At 41.3% G+C, this 22500-nt stretch overlaps 2 protein-coding genes and 1 long non-coding RNA gene across 3 annotated transcripts in view; all 3 read right to left on the bottom strand.

Annotated features, from left to right (window-relative positions):
- Positions 1-12552: 12552 nt before the first annotated feature.
- LOC111319209 (uncharacterized) lies at positions 12553-13587 on the bottom strand. The gene has a single exon (XM_022922023.2). It carries the CDS (start codon positions 13585-13587, stop codon positions 12553-12555), a length of 1035 nt encoding a protein of 344 aa, XP_022777758.1.
- A 78-nt stretch (positions 13588-13665) lies between these two features.
- On the bottom strand, positions 13666-16059 carry LOC148716986 (uncharacterized). Its single transcript, XM_088744658.1, has 2 exons — positions 16048-16059; positions 13666-15720 (listed from the first exon to the last, which is right to left on the bottom strand). Exons 1-2 carry the CDS (start codon positions 16057-16059, stop codon positions 13666-13668), a joined length of 2067 nt encoding a protein of 688 aa, XP_088600784.1.
- A 4105-nt stretch (positions 16060-20164) lies between these two features.
- The window catches only part of LOC148716985 (uncharacterized), a 3573-nt gene continuing 1237 nt past the window's right edge, over positions 20165-22500 (bottom strand). Inside the window, exon 2 of the long non-coding RNA XR_015995508.1 lies at positions 20165-21016. This is a non-coding gene — a long non-coding RNA (uncharacterized LOC148716985). The remainder of the gene's footprint in view (positions 21017-22500) is intronic.

The raw sequence follows: 22500 nt of genomic DNA, 5'->3' as shown, positions 1-22500 counted from the left end.
GTGGGCCTCCAGACCGCGAAGCCATTATTATTATAATAACTTTTTTTGGAAAAAAAAAAAAAAAAAAAAAAAAAGGAAAACTAAAACTACTAAAAATACAACGTTCAAAATTTCGTTCCGGGTAAAAAGAAGATGTTTTTTTTTTGTCCTTGACGTCCAACCACACTGATCGAGCGGGGTTCTTGCTCACACAGCTAGGCCGTGAATATGCAAATACGTTCATGTTGTGTAATCGGTAAAGTATAAGGATTTGCATGAGAATGAACAGTCCTGCTTTCAACCTTAAAAGATGTAAACTAGTTTTGAACAAGGAAAAATTTACCCCGCTCAAGAGGATGTTCTTTTGCATTGTGTGGGATTCTTGTGCTGATTTAGGGCCATTTAGCTCGGTTTTAGCTCATCCGCTTTGGGATTTAACTGAAGTAAATGTTCAAGCGGGGCATTTTGGTTGAAATCGCGTCCCATCGATTGTCTTCCAATCGCAGTCGGAAATGCGACAGATTGCTCCTTGTGCTGACATTACATACCCTTGTATGGTGAATGTCGCCGCAATAAAGTGAATTGTTTCTAGTTGGACGTCAAAAAACAAAAAAAACATTTTGCTATTAACATAATCTTCTTTACAACCGAAAACGAAATTTCGAACCGTGTTAAAGTTTGATAAAATTTTACTAATAGAAAGATGTTCTTCGTCTTGTCACGAGTGTGGGACAGGGAAAAAAATTCTAAGTCTTCTTGAGAAATCGAACCTCAGACAGGATTCCGCCAAAACATTAATGGTTCCACACGTCCCGCAGGTTCCAAGGTTCCACAGCGATTTGGTAGTCTACGCAAAATCTACCAAATCGCTCAAATTCGCCATTTAGAACACAGAAACGACAATACACAGCAAGTGAGGTAGGTTTACATTTATTTTAAGCCTTAACATAGACATTCCTTGATATAAGTTTACGATATTACGACTCTTCAATATTCTCCCATACATTTCTTTATATTTCGAACAAACGACCAGACACGCCTATGGGGAATTTCGCTATGGCACTGCTAGGCCACCATACACGCCGCTTGTGTGGGCCCCCTACACACTCGAAACTCAAACTCATTTTAAAATTAAAATTCATAAAGGAACAGGTATATTTTCTGAGAAAAAAGAATAAACATTTTCCAATCATTAGAAAAGGCGGATACAGGCCTTCTGTTTCTTCGAAAGTGGAAGGAAGCATCACATTGATTCGCCCCAGCATAAAAAAGTTTCGTATTGCCCATTAACCATCAATTAAAAGTCACTGTGAAGAAGATGGTAAATACCGAAGAGCAAAAAGGTTCACAAGCAACGAGGCGTATTGGACGCCGAACCTGCTTAGCTGGTGTTACCATATCGGCGTTTCTTTGTATCGGTGGAATTGCTCTGTGTGCGGTTTTAATCGCTTTCGTCGTTCTCCACAAGGAGTGCCCAAGCTTTCCTTCCTTCGTTTCTGAAGATCCAAAATTGGTGTGGATTTTCACGGGTATTGCCGCCTCGTTGATCACTTCTGGAGGATGTATTATTGTGGTGCTAACATTCCGGGATCGGCGAATAAACAGCGCCGACGGTTCATTTCTTGAAGAAGTTGAAATCCCCTCTACGATTCTGGCACAAGATCTGGAAAACGCCTCCGCATTTGTTTTGCCTGACCGTCCCATGTGGATAGATTTGCCTGATTACTTTACTGCTATTCAAAATGACAGTGAAGCTTTTTCATCTGCAAACAGAGAAAACTTTCCTGAATCACGGCCACCAAGCTACGAAGAAGCGATTGCTTTGCCGGATAATTTCTGTAGCATATGATCTTCGTCACTTGAATGTTGGCAGTTTCAGACATAACATTTAACTTCCTCTCATGGAATTCACACTTCAAAGACTTCTTCGAGACTCAATTAACCCTTATATGCGGCTAGATACTTGCAAAAAGCGTTAACTATATGTTGCTTTGGATGGTTAAACTGGCCTTGATGTATTTACGTAGTTTTAAGCTAACAATACTCACTAAAACCACAGGGGGCCCACACAAGCGGCGTGTCTGGTCGTTTGTTCGAAATATAAAGAAATGTATGGGAGAATATTGAAGAGTCGTAATATCGTAAACTTATATCAAGGAATGTCTATGTTAAGGCTTAAAATAAATGTAAACCTACCTCACTTGCTGTGTATTGTCGTTTCTGCGTTCTAAATGGCGAATTTGAGCGATTTGGTAGATTTTGCGTTGACTACCAAATCGCTGTGGAACCTTGTAACCTGCGGTACCTGTGGAACCATTAATGTTTTGGCGGAATCCTGTCTGAGGTTCGATTTCTCAAGAAGACTTAGAATTTTTCTCTCTGTCCCACACTCGTGACAAGACGAAGGACATCTTTCTATGAGTAAAATTTTATCAATCTTTAACACGGTTCGAAATTTCGTTTTCGGTTGTAAAGAAGATTATGTTAATAGCAAAATGTTTTTTTTGTTTTTTGACGTCCAACTAGAAACAATTCACTTTATTGCGGCGACATTCACCATACAACGGTATGTAATGTCAGCACAAGGAGCAATCTGTCGCATTTCCGACTGCGATTGGAAGACAATCGATGGGACGCGTTTTCAACCAAAATGCCCCGCTTGAACATTTACTTCAGTTAAATCCCAAAGTGGATGAACTAAAACCGAGCTAAATGGCCCTAAATGAGCACAAGAATTCCACACAATGCGAAAGAACATCCTCTTGAGCGGGGTAAATTTTTCCTTGTTCAAAACTAGTTTACATCTTTTTTAAGGTTGAAAGCAGCACTGTTCATTCTCATGCAAATCCTTATACTTTACCGATTGCGCAACATGAACGTATTTGCATATTCACGGCAAGAGCCTCGCTCGATCAGTGTGGTTGGACGTCGAGGACAAAAGAAACATCTTCTTTTTACCCGGAACGAAATTTTGAACGTTGTATTTTTAGTAGTTTTAGTTTTCCTTTTTTTCTTTTTTTTTTTTTTTGCAAAAAAATTATTATAATATTAATGGCTTCGCGGTCTGCAGGCCCACAGTTAAGTAAAAAGCAAGTTTCGATTCCTCCCTACATCGGGATTTTGGTATTTCCTTTGTCCCACTGTCTTAGGGGGAAAATGGGCACTTCTCTGGGTAGTGATTATTTATGGTATGTTATCCCGGTAAGTCTTAATAGTTCACAAAGGAGTTCTCGAAAATTTTGAAAATATTCTTGGAACAACATTATCAGGCTGCCTGTGCAGTTTTTTAACTTATTGGCTGATAGTCAGTAAAACTATATGTGCACGGGTGTAAGACCTCAAAAAACCGTGCCATAAAGTCGCAAACCTCAGTTGATTCGAAAGCTGAATGTCGCTGGTTTGATACCTCGAAGTGACATACCTCGATCTTTTTCTTTTTTTTTACTTCGAAAAGTTGTTTTTCCAGTTTTTTTTTTTCTACCAAATGCCAGTCAGGCTTCAAATACGCGATATGGTGCGATTTCCTTTAATAGGCCTAAAATTGCGCCTGATAGCTGTAGTATTTGTAGGTCACGTGATGTAAGATGATGCTATGCCTGAAGAATACAGTTGAGTTAATGTCTACTGTAGACTACACGTGTTTTCTGTTTGTCCTTTTCAGTGTGCTTCTAATATCCTTCAGGATATAAAAATAGCAAGCTTGTGATTGGCATTTACGCCTATGACAACTACAACCTTTCTCAGAAAAATACTTCCTATATACGTAGCGTTGACACAAATATCCTACACCCTGAACATCAGCGTTTCCCGGATCAACAACCCCAGTCAGATTTATTTGCGCTACAAATAGATGGGTGAGAAGCTCAGTTTAAAGATATGGATTACCTTTTTAAGTCTCAACCTACAAATGTAAGCTTGTAAAACCTGTTGCAGAATGAAGGTTGTCCGTCCTTTTGGCCTCTTGAAGATCATATGAAAATAGGTGGTAGTCGGCCTATTAACGATAACGTTCATGGATGCTAGCTACATTAAAGCTTTCCGTTGGAAGTGGTCAGAAGTTTAATGTTAATTTCAAGATGGCGGTCAATTCGTGTACTACATCGAACTACGACAATTGGAGAGCTGACAAGCTCTGAAAATATATCAGGATATGTACATCTAAACGATTCACCATGTTCATAAAGTATTTTATTTGACTAATACATGATTTTTAGGGCTACTCCATCCAGGTACTCCATGGAGTAGTGCTCCGCGTTTTGTCATCTCCCCATGGCAAATAACTTTTCCCAAAATCGAATTTTACGCAATTTATGAATCGCAACGTTAAAACACTGAGCAGAAGATTGTATTCACCAAGTTTGAAAGATATGTAGCTTGGCTAAGACGCGCTCAATTAATTTTTCTAATTTTTCATACATTTGTCTGTAAATTTTCGCAGGGTAGAAGGGGCGGCGCGGAAAAAAAATACATACAAAATCTATGAAAAATTAGAAAAATTAACTGAGCGTCTTCTATCCAACCTACTTTCTTCAAACTTGGTGAATGCAATCTTCTACTTTGTATTTTAACGTTGCGATTCATAAATTGCATGGCAAAGTATGGTAACCCTGCAACGAAAACCATCGAGAATGCAAGGATATCCTCAGAAGGGAAGAGAAGCATAGAAGGTCTTCTAAGAGAACATGGTCTTGAAAGTAGACGATATGAGTTCCAGTTCACTTCTGTTACAACGCTTCGTACAGAAGGCATGTTGGGAGGATACAACCGAGATCAGGTGGTTCCATCTGCACTTGAATTTAAATATCTTTCTTCTCGCAGTGCATTGGAATGTGCAATGAAATCCGCTATGGGGCTTGGATTTAAGAGGAAGAGAGAGAGACGCGTTATGAACACAGAGATGACTGCCAAATTCCGTTGCTCTACACAAACCGGAAAAATGATCGTTCTTTTATTAACGAAAGTTCGCGGGTAAAGAAACAGGCGTCGGAAATGCGTGACTTTTGCCGTGTGTACGGAAAAGGTGTTAAAGTTAGTGGAGTGAGACAAATCGACAAGCAGAGGCCAGGCTCTCTTCCTTTGTGCTGCCGTTAGCCAAAAGCCACGGTGACATTGCACGATCAAGAAAGTGCTCCTTGTTGCAGTGGTTGGATTCTGTGACAAAACAAAATGAAGGCAAAAGAGCTGAAAGGGCGAAAGGCAAAGAAACAGGTGTGTCTACTGAGCAATCATCCGAAGCCAGTGAGAAAAGTGTGCTGGTGTTTGGTCATCGAGTAACCAAAGACGTAGTTGAGTACCTAGTGAAGGGCACACAAGAGCCTGACAGTGCCGGAATGTGGATCCCAAGAGAGAATGTCGATCTCGCTCTTGTGGCGGCATACACAAGACGGCAGAGGGCTTCTCGTTACTCAACGTAGTCAACAGAACACTTCAGGCTCAGTTCTTTTACTCGTACAGGTTAGCACAACTAATACCTCATTAAAGGAAATAAACGATGCATGCTATGCAACGAAAATACGGCAATTTTAAAGATGTTTTGTTTCTTTGTTAATTAAAATTGAAATGTTTTACTGTAAAGACGCTATTCATGGTTAAAATAATGTTAAACATGCAAAACGTGTAATATTTAAGGTTACACCAATAGTAATAAACGGCTAATCTTAGAATATATGCCGGGAATTCTAAAAATTTCCGGGAAAGTATGGCAAAAATTCGGGAGGATGATCCAAATTTCCTGGACGACTAAAATTTAAGACCTAGTATTGCTCAAACAGCGTTTGTTGGAGTTGTCACCGGGGGGGGGGGGTACTCGATATATTCCTGGGTGGGGAGGTGCGGCGCGGCCCCTCATAGACTGACCCTGTTTAAGGCAAATATCGCTGATTAGAGCTTGTAAAAATTTTGCTGTTTATCTTTCAAGAAAAGATATCCTGTTTAAGACAAAAATTGATAAATCGATACCCTGATTAAGACAAAAAATGATAGATTCGATACCCTGTTTAAGACAAAAATCTCGAAAAATATACCCTGGCTTGCCGCACGTCCCCATTAAGCCCCTATAAGGGAGTACCCCCCGGGAGTGGTCACCCCCCCCCCGTAACAATGTAAGTACTCTTACTATCCATTATCAGTAAGCTCGTGTCCTCTCAGGGAACTATTCATTACTTTATAGTTAGTGGCAAATTCTACAAAATTCATGTTTTAAGTCTCAGATTAGAAGTCATACTTTCCCGACTTGTATACTCCATCAAGAAGTGATTTATCATCTTAAATGCGTAAATGTTGTCTTCGTGATCCAGGAGATTACAGCGTATCTTAATGTGCGAGTGTGAAATATGATGCCAGACCAGATAACAATCTCTCGAACCGCTAGCAGCACTGGCAAGATCACGGATCTCGAACCACGCGCAACACGTGCATCATCTGACGCGCTTAGAAACGACGAGTGGCCTACTCTCTTTTTGTATGATAAATTAGACATATTCAAGCCTTTTTACAAGGGCTATAATGCCACTCTCTCCGACTCACTGTCTAAAAAACATCCTCAAATGGTTACAACTTGAAGGGACGCGATCTTTTAAAAGTACTCAGGTTCCAAACAATTGCAAGATACATGAAAGACTCGCTAAAATATCGCGGCGCTGTGTTATGGAACACTGTTTTCTACCATGAAAAAGAAGTTGGACGTTCGAGTCTCAATAAACTGAAAAAAACGCATACTTAACAGAAACTACTTTAAGGAATTCAATTTCCACATAACGGTACTCTCCCGGCTTCTACTGCTCGCCGCTTAACATGCCGATTTTGATTTTGCTTGCATATGCATGGCTGTAAGTAGATAGATAGATTGCCTGCTTGCCGTGTTGCCAGCATGGTTGTCCTGATAGTGTAGTGGTCATCACACCTAACTAGTAACAAGAGGGACGTGGGTTCAAATCCCGCTGAGGGCAAATTTTCCTTTCAAACATTTATTCTATTTATGTATGATTATTTGGGGTGTACATGGTCAGGGTTTCCCTCGTATACAGAATATATATATACAGATATATGTGAATATAATAAGAAAACTAGAAGGACCCTATAATATAATGTATAATTACAATTATGAATGCAATCAATTAATTGTCTAGTTATTAAAAAGGTGACTCAGAATATTGCACTTCCATTCGATCTGTACTTAGTTATGCGGTACCGGCGTTCTATTACTCGCTGCCATTCTCTCTCAGTCAAGACGGAACTGGAGTGTGTCCAGAAAAGAGCGCTGGCTATTATTTTCCCGGGGAAAGACTACCGAGCGATGCTTTAGTCAGCACTAAACTAGCAAGCATTGAACGTTACAATGAAAATACTTGTAAGAAGACCTTTAATTCTATTTTAAATGATAAGAGTAACCGGTTAAAGAAATCTTTTAGCCTCAGCCAATAAGTCGTCTTACCATCTAAGACGATGGAGGCGTTTTGAAACACCAAGGTGGAAAACAAATAGGTTCAGGGACACGATTTTAAGGAAATCTGGTATTGAGCATGATATTATGTAAATATAGCTTTATTAATTTTAATAATAGGTTTAATCATTTTAAAGTATTTAATTTCACTTTTAGGCTTATTATTATTCTTACATTAGTCATACTATTAGATATTTTGTTACAATTTTTGTAAATACGCAATTCAGCCCCTTAGAGGGCTAGCTGCCATGGATTTATTTGTGAAATAAACCTTAACAAAACTGTTCTCACGAACCGTGCCAAAAAGTTCACACACCTAAGCTGGTTTGGAAGCAGAATGTCGCTGGTTCGATGTCTCTAGATAACTTTCTTCGAGAACTTGTTCTCCCATCTCTTTTTTTCTACAAAATGCTATAATCTACAAGGCTTTTTGATATTACGTGAGGATGACACGTATATCCAAAACTCTCAGTGCCCAGAACATCGGCACACTACAAAATTAAAAATCTGCTCATTTGTTGGTAATCGTCGATTTCTTGTAAATAATAGAGACAACATTTCAACAACCGCACGGCATGATGTAACGTGGTTTACTAATTATGCTTAAACAGGATGCTCATTTCCCATCAGGGGACAATTTGATATTTATTTCTTTATCCGATCCTCAGTGGCAAATTCTACAAAATTTATGTTTAAAGTCTAGGATGAGAAGTCATACCAGAGGGGTACGTCTAGTAAGCACTTTATTCCCCTCCACCCCCCCCGCCATTTCCCAGTCAGTAATTTTTAGCCCCCTCCCCCCTCCCGCCATTTCCCGGTCAGTAATTTCTAGCCATGGATATGATATTTCCGTTGCTTGTTATGTATGCTGGGATAATGATCTGCATCTGGACAAATGGTCGCCCAGGTAGGATGCCAGCCGCAGAGGTAGCTTAATTCATTGTTTACTAAGTTATAATCAAGCGGAAAAGAGAAACCATGTAATGCACGTTAATGATTGTATTTTTTACCGTTACTTGACAAACAGCGGATGTTGTCTTCGTGAAACGTTCCTCTCCCTCAAACCGATTACGACTTCCGGATTTCGATGATCAGTAGGGTCAAATTTTAATTTCTCGATTTTTAAACCGGCCGCAGGAAAATTAAATACTGTTATTGTACAAAAACCTTGGAAATTGTGCTATTTCAACATGGTTGTTTTTCGCATGAAATGACATTGCTTGTGATTTCAAATGAAACTCTCGTTGTGCGCTGGCTCAATTCAAAATCATGCATATTATTTCCGACCAATTCACAATACACTCATTCGATTAATTATTTCTAGAAGTTTCGATGTGAAAACGGGTGCTGGCGTCAGAGCTCGAAGGAGATACTAATTTGTGTCAAAGCCCAGTTATTTGAGTTTGCATTTTGTTGAATGGTTTGCTTCAACGAGCGATCCATATTGAATCTATGATTGCAAGCTTTTCTTTCACCTCAACGGGCAAATGTAACTCAATGGTCGAATTATTCACCTCAACGGGCAGAGAGTTTGACTCAAAGATCAAATTTAACGCCTCAACGGACGCAGAATACTGTGAATAATTTGCCTGTGGTACTGAAGTCGCTTTCGACATAAAGCAGGTTGGCTTCAGAACTTCCTCTCTGTTCTCCCGAGACCAGCAAGCTGCAGTTGGCAGTTTACTCCGAATAAAAGCATTTTTGCCTAACACTTCACCGCTGCTGAATACACTGAGAAAAAACAATCTCCATGAAGTTGGACTTGATCGATATCTTGGCACCTCCTGTTTACGAATCGGCAAAAATTACTTACATCATAGACCAGCCAAACACAAAGATATATCTTGCCTTCCTCGAGAGTCATCACTAAACCGTTCATGACCTTGATGAATACTTCCACAAGCAATTAAAGACATCTATATTAACAATGCACCTCGTTTAGCATAGCGGGACGGCTGTACACGCTTGAAATCAATCGATATTTCCAGGAGTACTTTACGTGATGTCATCACAAGCACCACGGATATAAAAAACGCAATCTGCTGCGCATGTCTCCGATCTTGCATCCGACAAATTTTGGTTTTTTCACGCTAATGTAAAGAATAGGCTGCTGCCTCGCTAGGGCTCGCCAGCAATAATTCATGAAACTTTATTTAATCACCTGGTGATCCTTGCAATCTTATAATCTCCGAGCGGTGCGATTTGGCCACGAGTCTCTTTTTTTCTCGCTTTAGTAGATAACCAATTGCAAGGAGTCTTCAAGGATTTCAGTTGTCATTTGCAAGGCTTCAAGTTTTCATTAATTATGGCCAGGCTTAACTGGTAAATAAAAACCGGTTTTTTTCCGCGAAAGCGAAAAAAGACAAAGAGTCAAGGTCACCTTTTTGTTCTCTTTTTGCGTCATTCAAAATGTACGTTACATTTATTAATCTATTACGTAACCAAACCGCATATAGGCAGCACGTGTCTTATCGCCCTACATATGGTCCTGTTCCACGTGCTTATAATGAGACGTGGTGTGTGTTTTCGTGAGAGTTGTGAGAGGGAGTTAACTGGAGTGTAATAGCAAAATCGAACCAAGAAAATAAATCGTGAGTATGCTAGCTTTTGCACGTTTTCGACACAGTGGCGACCCTGCCAGGACAGCGTTGGAAATCATGGAGAAACAGATTGCCGAACTTGAGGGCAAATTGAAGACGTTGAATTTTCGCTTGAAGAAGACAGGAGATGTCTTATAGAAAGACGACCGAACGGCCTTTGAGAGGCACAAAGTTTCCGTTGAAGCCCTAGTGACCACGGTAGTGAAGTTGAAGGATTCCATTGAGGAACAAAAGTTCACGAACGACGAAGACGAGGAAGCGGTACAAGAATGGGCCGACGAAATCGAGCTAGTCATTTACGAAGGAGACGCCTGTATACGCGAACTGGAAGAACGAATTGAGCAAATCGATCGTAATCTGAAACACGCAACCGTGCTCCATGAGCACAAGAGAGAAGTCGAACTAGAGAAAGAGAAAATGGTGCAACAACAAGAAGCTATTAATCGAGCACATGCGGAAGAATTGGAATTTTAGAAGAAGAAGTTGGAGCTCAAACAAGCTCAAACGGAGTTGCCGGAAACTATGCACGGGCAAATGGCTAGCAACGTGGTGAGAATGCCCAAGCTCGTGATCACAAAATTTGACGGGACGCCACAAGATTGGCTGCGTTTTTGGGGACAGTTCCAAAGTCAAATCGATGATTCCAGTGCCCCTGAAGTCACAAAGTTCTCTTACTTGAAAGAATTGGTGAATATGAAGGTGCGAAATCTCATCGACGGTCTTCCGTTTACGCCTGAAGGTTACCAAAAAGCTAAAGATCTACTCACAAGAAGATATAGGAAAGCGAGTGAAGTCGTGGGAACTTACGTTAGGAATATTTTGGAACTACCCACCATGCGCGAGAGAAACGTAAAGAAGATACATGAATTTTACGAAGTACTACTGTTCAATGTAGAGTCATTACGAGCATTGAAGAGCTTATCCAAATTGGACGCCGCGGTTCGATTTACATTCGACAAACTTGAGGTGATAAAGAACGAACTTGCTATGATAGATGAAAATTGGTGTGAATGGACTTTTGTAGCATTCTTAGAGGCGTTGGAGAAGTGGACGATTAATAATCCCATTTCAGATGAACCGAGACCAAAGAGTTCAAATTTCGGTCGAGATCAGTCCAGAACTTTTCTTGCCAAACAACAAGAAACCGGAAACCAGTCGAGGGCGAGCCCAGGGGCGTGTCTTTATTGTTGTGGCGAACAACATAAAGCAATTAACTGTGATTACGTCCAAAGCATTGAAGAAAGGAAGAAAATACTTGCCGATAAGCGCTTGTGCTTCAATTGTACCGGAGCCAAACACCGGGCCAGCAATTGTAAGAGCAGAAATACTTGCAAAATTTGCGATGGAAAACACCACACCTCGATATGTGACAGGAAGGAGAGACGAGAACCAGGTATGACTGCAAATTTAATTGGCGATTTCAGTGTTATTCATCCCGTAGTAGTCATAAACATGGGTGGATATAAATTCAGAGCTCTCTTGGACAGTGGCGCTAGCCATTCGTATGTTTCGTCAACTGCGATTGAGTTACTTAAAGCTAAAGTGAAGAGTACGAGTTTGCGTCAAATCGCCATGCTTACAGGCGTTGAAACCAGAACTATGCAAGTATACGAAGTTGTCATGCATTCCGGGACAGGAGATTTCTCACTAAACGTGAATGTCACGAAAATCGAAAAAAGGGAACTGTTGACCTTAGACAACCCAAGGTATTCCGACCTCGTAAAAAATCACCCTCACCTGAGAGGCGTTAAAATGGACGATAGTGATACAAGGGCTCGCTTACCTGTGCACGTGATTATCGGCGCTAATGACTTTGCCAAGATACGGACAAGTGATCGTTTACGGGTCGGACGTAGAGGAGATCCAGTAGCAGAGCGTACACGTTTCGGGTGGACTATAATGTCCCCCAGAACAGATCTAGGCAACGCGTACCTTTTTTTAAAAATCGAGTTTCCAGATGGGATTTGAACCCACGACCCTCCGTGATCTAGTCGGATGCTCTAACCACTGAGCTACAGGAGACTCTATGGTGAGCAAGGGTCAATTAGTGGGTATTGACTGGAACCGCATCACGCGGCTACACAGCCAAACATCAGCTAGCGCATAGAAGCTCACTAACAGCATCACGCTGTCACATTAAAGCATCACATGCATTAAAGCATCACATGCAGCCAACCAGCCTCCAAAGTGAGCATGTAAAGATGAAATAAACAATTTTTAAAAATCGAGTTTCCAGATGGGATTTGAACCCACGACCCTCCGTGATCTAGTCGGATGCTCTAACCACTGAGCTACAGGAGACTCTATGGTGAGCAAGGGTCAATTAGTGGGTATTGACTGGAACCGCATCACGCAATACCCACTAATTGACCCTTGCACACCATAGAGTCTCCTGTAGCTCAGTGGTTAGAGCATCCGACTAGATCACGGAGGGTCGTGGGTTCAAATCCCATCTGGAAACTCGATTTTTAAAAATTGTTTATTTCATCTTTACATGCTCAACGCGTACCTTGCCGTGAATTCTACCGTGGATCACAACCGACTCTGCGCCCTAAAACACACCTGTGTAACCACAGCATACACAGCAGCACACACACCGTGAATACTTGCATCACCAAATGCATGAAGTTTAATATTGTCGACCGGTTCCTGGTACTGAACAAGACTGCGAGGAAAGTACACATCATCCGGTGCATTCTTGTCCCATTTTAGCCACCTTTTCGCAATCCCCTCGGGAAGTGGGGTATCCCAGCTCAACTTCATCTCACTGGTTTCCCGATAGATTTGTTTCCCCTCTAACATTGCAGGTGACACAAGTCCTAACGGGTCATAAATCTTCGCTAAGTTGGCGAGGATGCCCCGCTTGGTCAATGTAGCAGGCGGAGATGGGAGTGAAACATGTAAAGTGTTATCCCCTTTGTCCCATTTGAGTCCCAGTAGTTTGCACTCTTCACGAGCTGACGATGCACCAAGTTGTTGTTTAGCAAACGAAGGCTCGTCATCGGTGCAGTCACCTACTAGTTCTGGCACGTTTGAGTGCCATTTGTGCAAGGTGAACCTTGCACAATTAAAGATCTCTACTGCATGATGTTTGAGCTGTTGCGCACCTTCCATGGTAGTATCTCCGGTAATCAAATCATCTACATACAGACTGTTCTTAATTTCTTGTACATTTCCTGGGTACTCGGACTGCACACTTTCCAGGTGTTGTTGTATCACGGCATTGAGTAGCAAAGGAGAAGGAACAAGACCAAACACCACTCTCGTAAACCTCAGCACTTCTAGTTTTTCGGTCGATTTGTCTTTAATCCAGTGGAACCTCAATGCGTCACGTTCAGCTTCCTTAACACGTATCTGCAGGAAGGCCTTTCGCATATCTCCGGCAACTGCAATAGGATGGAATCTGTTGCGGACAATAACATTCCATAACTCATTCTGTAGTGAGGGACCAGTGTGTAAACACTCATTCAAAGAAGGCGCACCGTCATACGCACGGGCCGAGGCGTCATATACCACTCGTAGCTTGGTTGATTCGGCATTGTCGCGTATTACTGCTCGGTGGGGCATGTAGAATTATTTGCCTGTTACCTTTGTTGGTGCCTTCTCAACCACACCTTCTTCTAACTGTTCCCGAATAATGTCGTCCTACTGCTCTAGCATATCAGTTCTCTTTAATTTCCGTAGAAGAGAGTTCACTCTGCGCACACTGCCCGCACCATTATTGGGCAACTCAGGACAGTTCCCTTTCCAGGGTAGTCCAGTTTCGTATCGGCCGTCTGGACTCCTGGCCAGTTGCTCCTTAAATTCTTCGTGGACGTCGCTCTGGTGAGTAGATAGTTTGTCCTCTAGTCCTAAGACATCTAGGGCGCAGAGTCGGTTGTGATCCACCGTAGAACTCACTGCAAGGTACGCGTTGCCTAGATCTGTTCTGGGGGACATTATAGTCCACCCGAAACGTGTACGCTCTGCTACTGGATCTCCTCTACGTCCGACCCGTAAACGATCACTTGTCCGTATCTTGGCAAAGTCATTAGCGCCGATAATCACGTGCACAGGTAAGCGAGCCCTTGTATCACTATCGTCCATTTTAACGCCTCTCAGGTGAGGGTGATTTTTTACGAGGTCGGAATACCTTGGGTTGTCTAAGGTCAACAGTTCCCTTTTTTCGATTTTCGTGACATTCACGTTTAGTGAGAAATCTCCTGTCCCGGAATGCATGACAACTTCGTATACTTGCATAGTTCTGGTTTCAACGCCTGTAAGCATGGCGATTTGACGCAAACTCGTACTCTTCACTTTAGCTTTAAGTAACTCAATCGCAGTTGACGAAACATACGAATGGCTAGCGCCACTGTCCAAGAGAGCTCTGAATTTATATCCACCCATGTTTATGACTACTACGGGATGAATAACACTGAAATCGCCAATTAAATTTGCAGTCATACCTGGTTCTCGTCTCTCCTTCCTGTCACATATCGAAGTGTGGTGTTTTCCATCGCAAATTTTGCAAGTATTTCTGCTCTTACAATTGCTGACCCGGTGTTTGGCTCCGGTACAATTGAAGCACAAGCGCTTATCGGCAAGTATTTTCTTCCTTTCTTCAATGCTTTGGACGTAATCACAGTTAATTGCTTTATGTTGTTCGCCACAACAATAAAGACACGCCCCTGGGCTCGCCCTCGACTGGTTTCCGGTTTCTTGTTGTTTGGCAAAAAAAGCTCTGGACTGATCTCGACGGAAATTTGAACTCTTTGGTCTCGGTTCATCTGAAATGGGATTATTAATCGTCCACTTCTCCAACGCCTCTAAGAATGCTACAAAAGTCCATTCACACCAATTTTCATCTATCATAGCAAGTTCGTTCTTTATCACCTCAAGTTTGTCGAATGTAAATCGAACCGCGGCGTCCAATTTGGATAAGCTCTTCAATGTTCGCAATGACTCTACATTGAAAAGTAGTACTTCGTAAAACTCATCTATCTTCTTTACGTTTCTCTCGCGCATGGTGGGTAGTTCCAAAATATTCCTAACGTAAGTTCCCACGACTTCACTCGCTTTCCTATATCTTCTTGTGAGTAGATCTTTAGCTTTTTGGTAACCTTCAGGCGTAAACGGAAGACCGTCGATGAGATTTTGCACCTTCATATTCACCAATTCTTTCAAGTAAGAGAACTTTGTGACTTCAGGGGCACTGGAATCATCAATTTGACTTTGGAACTGTCCCCAAAAACGCAGCCAATCTTGTGGCGTCCCGTCAAATTTTGTGATCACGAGCTTGGGCATTCTCACCACGTTGCTAGCCATTTGCCCGTGCATAGTTTCCGGCGGTTCCGTTTGAGCTTGTTTGAGCTCCAACTTCTTCTTCTCAAATTCCAATTCTTCCGCATGTGCTCGATTAATAGCTTTTTGTTGTTGCACCATTTTCTCTTTCTCTAGTTCGACTTCTCTCTTGTGCTCATGGAGCACGGTTGCGTGTTTCAGATTACGATCGATTTGCTCAATTCGTTCTTCCAGTTCGCGTATACAGGCGTCTCCTTCGTTAATGACTAGCTCGATTTCGTCGGCCCATTCTTGTACCGCTTCGTCGTCTTCGCCGTTCGTGAACTTTTGTTCCTCAATGGAATCCTTCAACTTCACTACCGTGGTCACTAGGGCTTCAACGGAAACTTTGTGCCTCTCAAAGGCCGTTCGGTCGTCTTTCTATAAGACATCTCCTGTCTTCTTCAAGCGAAAATTCAACGTCTTCAATTTGCCCTCAAGTTCGGCAATCTGTTTCTCCATGATTTCCAACGCTGTCCTGGCAGGGTCGCCACTGTGTCGAAAACGTTCAAAAGCTAGCGTACTCACGATTTTTTTTCTTGGTTCGATTTTGCTATTACACTCCAGTTAACTCCCTGTCACAACTCTCACGAAAACACACACCACGTCTCATTCTAAGCACGTGGAACAGGACCATATGTAGGGCGATAAGACACGTGCTGCCCACATGCGGTTTGGTTACGTAATAGATTAATAAATGTAACGTACACTTTCCAACATTTTGAATGACGCAAAAAGAGAAAAAGTAAGGTGACCTTGACTCTTTGTCTTTTTTCGCTTGCGCGGAAAAAAAACCGGTTTTTATTTACCAGTTAAGCCTGGCCATAATTAATGAAAACTTGAAGCCTTGCAAATGACAACTGAAATCCTTGAAGACTCCTTGCAATTGGTTATCTACTAAAGCGAGAAAAAAAGAGACTCGTGGCCAAATCGCACCGCTCGGAGATTATAAGATTGCAAGGATCACCAGGTGATTAAAAAAAGTTTCATGAATTATTGCTGGCGAGCCCTAGCGAGGCAGCAGCCTATTCTTTACATTAGCGTGAAAAAGCCAAAATTTGTCGGATGCAAGATCGGAGACATGCGCAGTCGATTGCGTTTTTTATATCCGTGGTGCTTGTGATGACATCTCGTAAATTACTCCTGGAAATATCAATCGATTTCAAGCGTGTACAGCCGTCCCGCTATGCTAAACGAGGTGCATTGTTAATATAGATGTCTTTAATTGCTTGTGGAAGTATTCATCAAGGTCATGAACGGTTTAGTGATGACTCTCGAGGAAGGCAAGATATATCTTTGTGTTTGGCTGGTCTATCATGTAAGAAATTTTTGCCGATTCGTAAACAGGAGGAGCCAAGATATCGATCAAGTCCTACTTCATGGAGATTGTTTTTTCTCAGTGTATTCAGCAGCGGTGAGGTGTTAGGCAAAAATGCTTTCATTCGGAGTAAACTGCCAACTGCAGCTTGCTGGTCTCGGGAGAAAAGAGAGGAAGTTCTGAAGCCAACCTGCTTTATGTCGAAAGCGACTTCAGTACCACAGGTAATTTATTCACAGTATTCTTCGCCCGTTGAGGCGTTAAATTTGAGCTTTGAGTCAAACTCTCTGCCCGTTGAGGTGAATAATTCGACCATTGAGTTACATTTGCCCGTTGAGGCGAAAGAAAAGCTTGCAATCAGATTCAATATGCATCGCTCGTTGAAGCAAACCATTCAACTAAATGCAAACTCAAATGACTGGACTTTGACACAAATTAGTATCTCCTTCAAGCTTTGACGCCAGCACCCACTTTCACATCGAAACTTCTAGAAATATTTAATCGAATGAGTGTAGTGTGAATTGGTCGGAAATAATATGCATGATTTTAAATTGAGCCAGCGCACAACGAGAGTTTCATTTGAAATCACAAGCAATGTCATTTCATGCGAAAAACAACCATGTTGAAATAGCACAATTTCCAAGGTTTTTATACAAAAACAGTATTGAATTTTCCTGCGGCCGGTTTAAAAATCGAGAAATTAAAATTTGACCCTACTGATCATCGAAATCCGGAAGTCGTAATCGGTTTGAGGGAGAGGAACGTTTCACGAAGACAACATCCGCTGTTTGTCAAGTAACGGTAAAAAATACAGTCATTAACGTGCATTACGAGGTTTCTCTTTTCCGCTTGATTATAACTTACTAAACAATGAATTAAGCTACCTCTGCGGCTGGCAATCCTACCTGGGCGACCATTTGTCCAGATGCAGATCATTATCCCAGCATACATAACAAGCAACGGAAATATCATATCCATGGCTAGAAATTACTGACCGGGAAATGGCGGGAAGGGAGGGGGCTAAAAATTACTGACTGGGAAATGGCGGGGGGGGGGGGTGGAGGGGAATAAAGTGCTTACTAGAGGTACCCCTCTGGTATGACTTCTCATCCTAGACTTTAAACATAAATTTTGTAGAATTTGCCACTGAGGATCGGATAAAGAAATAAATATCAAATTGACCCCTAAAGGGAAATGAGCTTCCTGTTTAAGCATAATTAGTAAACCACGTTACATCGCGCTGTGCGATTGTTGAAATGTTGTCTGTATTATTTACAAGAAATCGACGATTACCAACAAATAAGCAGATTTTTAATTTCGTGGTGTGCCGATGTTCTGGGGACTGAGAGTTTAGGATATACGTGTCATCCTCACGTAACATGAAAAAGCCTTGTAGATTATAGCATTTTGTAGAAAAAAAGAGATGGGAAAACAAGTTCTCGAAGTAAGTTATCTAGAGACATCGAACCAGCGACATTCTGCTTCCAAAACCAACTAAGGTGTGTGAACTTTATGGCACGGTTCGTGAGAACAGTTTTGTTAAGGTTTATTTCACAAATAAATACCTGGCAGCTGGCCCTCTATGGGGCTGAATTGCGTATTTACAAAAATTGTAACAGAATATCTAATAGTATGACTAATGTAAGAATAATAATAAGCCTAAAAGTGAAATTGAATACTGTAAAATGATGAAACCTATTATCAAAATTAATAAAGCTATATTTACATAATATCATGCTCAATACAAGATTTCATTAAAAATGTGTCCCTGAACCTATTTGTTTTCCACCTTGGTGTTTCAAAACGCCTCCATCGTCTTAGATGGTAAGACGACTTATTGGCTGAGGCTAAAAGATTTCTTTAACCGGTTACTCTTATCATTTAAAATAGAATTAAAGGTCTTCTTACAAGTATTTTCATTGTAACGTTCAATGCTTGCTAGTTTAGTGCTGACTAAAGCATCGCTGTAGTCTTTCCCCGAGAAAATAATAGCCAGCGCTCTTTTCTGGACACACTCCAGTTCCGTCTTGACTGAGATACAATGGCAGCGAGTAATAGAACGCCGGCACCGCATAACTAAGTAAGGTAAGTATAGGGTCCTTCTAGTTTTCTTATTATATTCACATATATCTGTAAATATATATTCTGTATACGAGGGAAACCCTGACCCTGTACACCCCAAATAATCATACATAATAGAATAAATGTTTGAAAAGAAAATTTGCCCTCAGCGGGATTTGAACCGACGTCCCTCTTGTTACTAGTCAGGTGTGATGACCACTACACTATCAAGACAACCATGCTGGCAACACGGCAAGCAGGCAATCTATCTATCTATCTATCTACTTACACCCGTGCATGTGCAAGCAAAATCAAAATCGGCATGTTAAGCGGCGAGCAGTAGAAGCCGGGAAAGTACCGCTATGTCAAAATTGAATTCCTTAAAGTAGTTTCTATTAAGTATGCGTTTTTTTCAGTTTATTGAGACTCGAACGTCCAACTTCTTTTTCATGGTAGAAAACAGTGTTCCATAACACAGCGCCGCGATATTTTAGCGAGTCTTTCATGTATCTTGCAATTGTTTGGAACCTGAGTAGTTTTAAAAGGTCGCGTCCCTTCAAGGTGTAACCATTTGAGGATGTTTTTTAGACAGTGAGTCGGAGAGAGTGGCATTATAGCCCTTGTAAAAAGGCTTGAATATGTCTAATTTATCATACAAAGAGAGAGTAGGCCACTCGTCGTTTCTAAGCGCGTCAGATGATGCACGTGTTGCGCGTGGTTCGAGATCCGTGATCTTGCCAGTGCTGCTGGCGGTTCGAGAGATTGTTATCTGGTCTGGCATCGTATTTCACACTCGCACATTAAGATACGCTGTAATCTCCTGGATCACGAAGACAACATTTACGCATTTAAGATGATAAATCACTTCTGGATGGAGTATACAAGTCGGGAAAGTATGACTTCTAATCTGAGACTTAAAACATGAATTTTGCAGAATTTGCCACTAACTATAAAGTAATGAATAGTTCCCTGAGAGGACACGAGTTTACTGATAACGGAAAGTAAGGCTACTTACATTGTTACGGGGGGGGGGGGGGTGACAACTCCCGGGGGGTACTCCCTTTTAGGGGCTTAATGGGGACGTGCGGCCAGCCAGGGTATATTTTTCGAGATTTTTGTCTTAAACAGGGTATCGAATCTATCATTTTTTGTCTTAATCAGGGTATCGATTTATCAATTTTTGTCTTAAACAGGATATCTTTTCTTGAAAGATAAACAGCAAAATTTTTACAAGCTCTAATCAGCGATATTTGCCTTAAACAGGGTCTGTCTATGAGGGGCCGCGCGGCACCTCCCCACCCAGGAATATATCGAGTACCCCCCCGTGAAAACTCCAACAAACGCTGTTTGAGCAATACTAGGTCTTAAATTTAGTCGTCCAGGAAATTTGGATCATCCTCCCGAATTTTTGCCATACTTTCCCGGAAATTTTTAGAATTCCCGGCATATATTCTAAGATTAGCCGTTTATTACTATTTGTGTAACCTTAAATATTACACGTTTTGCATGTTTAGCATTATTTTAACCATGAATAGCGTCTTTACAGTAAAACATTTCAATTTTAATTAACAAAGAAACAAAACATCTTTAAAATGGCCGTATTTTCGTTGTATAGCATGCATCGTTTATTTCCTTTAATGAGGTATTAGTTGTGCTAACCTGTACGAGTAAAAGAACTGAGCCTGAAGTGTTCTGTTGACTACGTTGAGTAACGAGAAGCCCTCTGCCGTCTTGTGTATGCCGCCACAAGAGCGAGATCGACATTCTTCTCTTGGGATCCACATTCCGGCACTGTAAGGCTCTTGTGTGCCCTTCACTAGGTACTCCACGCCGTCTTTGGTTACTTGATGACCAACCACCATCACACTTTTCTCACTGGCTTCGGATGATTGCTCAGTAAACACACTTGGTTCTTTGCCTTTCGCCCTTTCAGCTCTTTTGCTTCCATTTGTTTTGTCACAGAATCCAACCACTGCAACAAAGGAGCACTTTCTTGATCGTGCAATGTCACCTTGGCTTTTGGCTAACCGCAGTACAAAGGAAGAGAGCCTGGCCTCTGCTTGTCGATTTGCCTCACTCCACTAACTTTAACACCTTTTCCGTACAAACGGTAAAAGTCACGCATTTCCTTCGCCTCCTTCTTTACCCGCGAACTTTCCTTAATAAAAGAACGATCATCTTTCCGCTGTGTGTAGAGCAATGGCATTTGGCAGTCATCTCTGTGTTCATAACGCGTCTCTCTCTCTCTTCCTCTTAAATCCAAGCCCCATAGCAGATTTCATTGCACATTCCAATGCACTGCGAGAAGAAAGATATTTAAATTCAAGTGCAGATGGAACCACCTGATCTCAGTTGTATACTCCGAACATGCCTTCTGTACGAAGCGTTGTAACAGAAGTGAACTGGAACTCATTTAGTCTACTTTCAAGACCATGTTCTCTTAGAAGACCTTCTATGCCTCTCTTCCCTTCTGAGGATATCCTTGTATTCCCCATGGTTTTCGTTGCAGGGTTATCATACTTTCCCATGCAATTTATGAATCACAACATTAAAATACTAAGTAGAAGAAGATTGCATTGACCAAGTTTGAAGAATGTAGGTTGGATAGAAGACGCTCAGTTAATTTTCTAATTTTTCATACATTTTGTATGTAATTTTTTTCCACGCCGCCACTTCTACCCTGCAAAAATTTACAGACAAATGTATGGAAAATTAGAAAAATTAATCGAGCGCGTCTTAGCCAAGCTACATATCCTTCAAACTTGGTGAATACAATCTTCTGCTCAGTGTTTTAACGTTGCGATTCATAAATTGTGTAAAATTCGATTTTGGGAAAAGTTATTTGCCATGGGGAGATGACAAAACACGGAGCCCTACTCCATGGAGTACCTGGATGGAGTAACCCTAAAAATCATGTATTAGTCAAATACAATACTTTATGAACATGGTGAATCGTTTAGATGTACATATCCGGATATATTTTCAGAGCTTGTCAGCTCTCCGATTGTCGCAGTTCGATGTAGTACACGAATTGACCGCCATCTCGAAATTAACATTAAACTGCTGACCACTTCCAACGGAAAGCTTTAATGTAGCTAGCATCCATGAACGTTATCGTTAATAGGCCGACTACCACCTATTTTCATATGATCTTCAAGAGGCCAAAAGGACGGATTACCTTCATTCTGCAACAGGTTTTACGCCATCCAAAATACCTGTGTATGTATGGCGTCTGTAAGAAGTGTGGCGCTCCATCTAACAACACAATTGGCCTCATGGGTTTCTTAATTGTCGAAACGATGAGGATACAAGCTTAAATTTGTAGGTTGAGACTTAAAAAGGTAATCCATATCTTTAAACTGAGCTTCTCCTCACCCATCTATTTGTAGCGCAATAAATTGAAGTATGTAAACAAACCAAATAAAACAGTGACGGGTCGGCAAATAAATCTGACTGGGGTTGTTCATCTGGGAAATGCAGTAAGCTTAAATATTTTACCTCGTGCAGAAATCGAAAGAGTGGGTTTTGTTCATCACATGGAGTTGTTTGTCTTCTCGTCAAAGGACTCATTACACAGCGGTAAAACCAAAATGGAGGAACCAGTAAGAGTGAGAGCCCTAGTCAACTGTCTCCCAAAAAACTGGATTGTATCGAACTGTGACATTCGGAGAGCTGGTAAGCTCAATATATTTTAGGATATGTACATCTAAACGATTCACCATGTTCATAAACTGAAATATTTTATTTCACCAATACGTGACTTTTAGGGGTACTCCATTAGG

Source organism: Stylophora pistillata, chromosome 14 (assembly GCF_964205215.1).
Source record: "Stylophora pistillata chromosome 14, jaStyPist1.2, whole genome shotgun sequence".
In the NCBI taxonomy this organism is placed as follows: Eukaryota; Metazoa; Cnidaria; class Anthozoa; order Scleractinia; family Pocilloporidae; genus Stylophora; species Stylophora pistillata.
Note: the sequence above shows the minus strand (reverse complement) of the source record. Positions and strands in the feature narration are given on the sequence as shown.

Excerpts from the sequence above, each read along its gene's own strand:
- LOC111319209 (XM_022922023.2), bottom strand. The coding sequence starts at position 13,587 with ATGCCCCACCGAGCAGTAATACGCGACAATGCCGAATCAACCAAGCTA.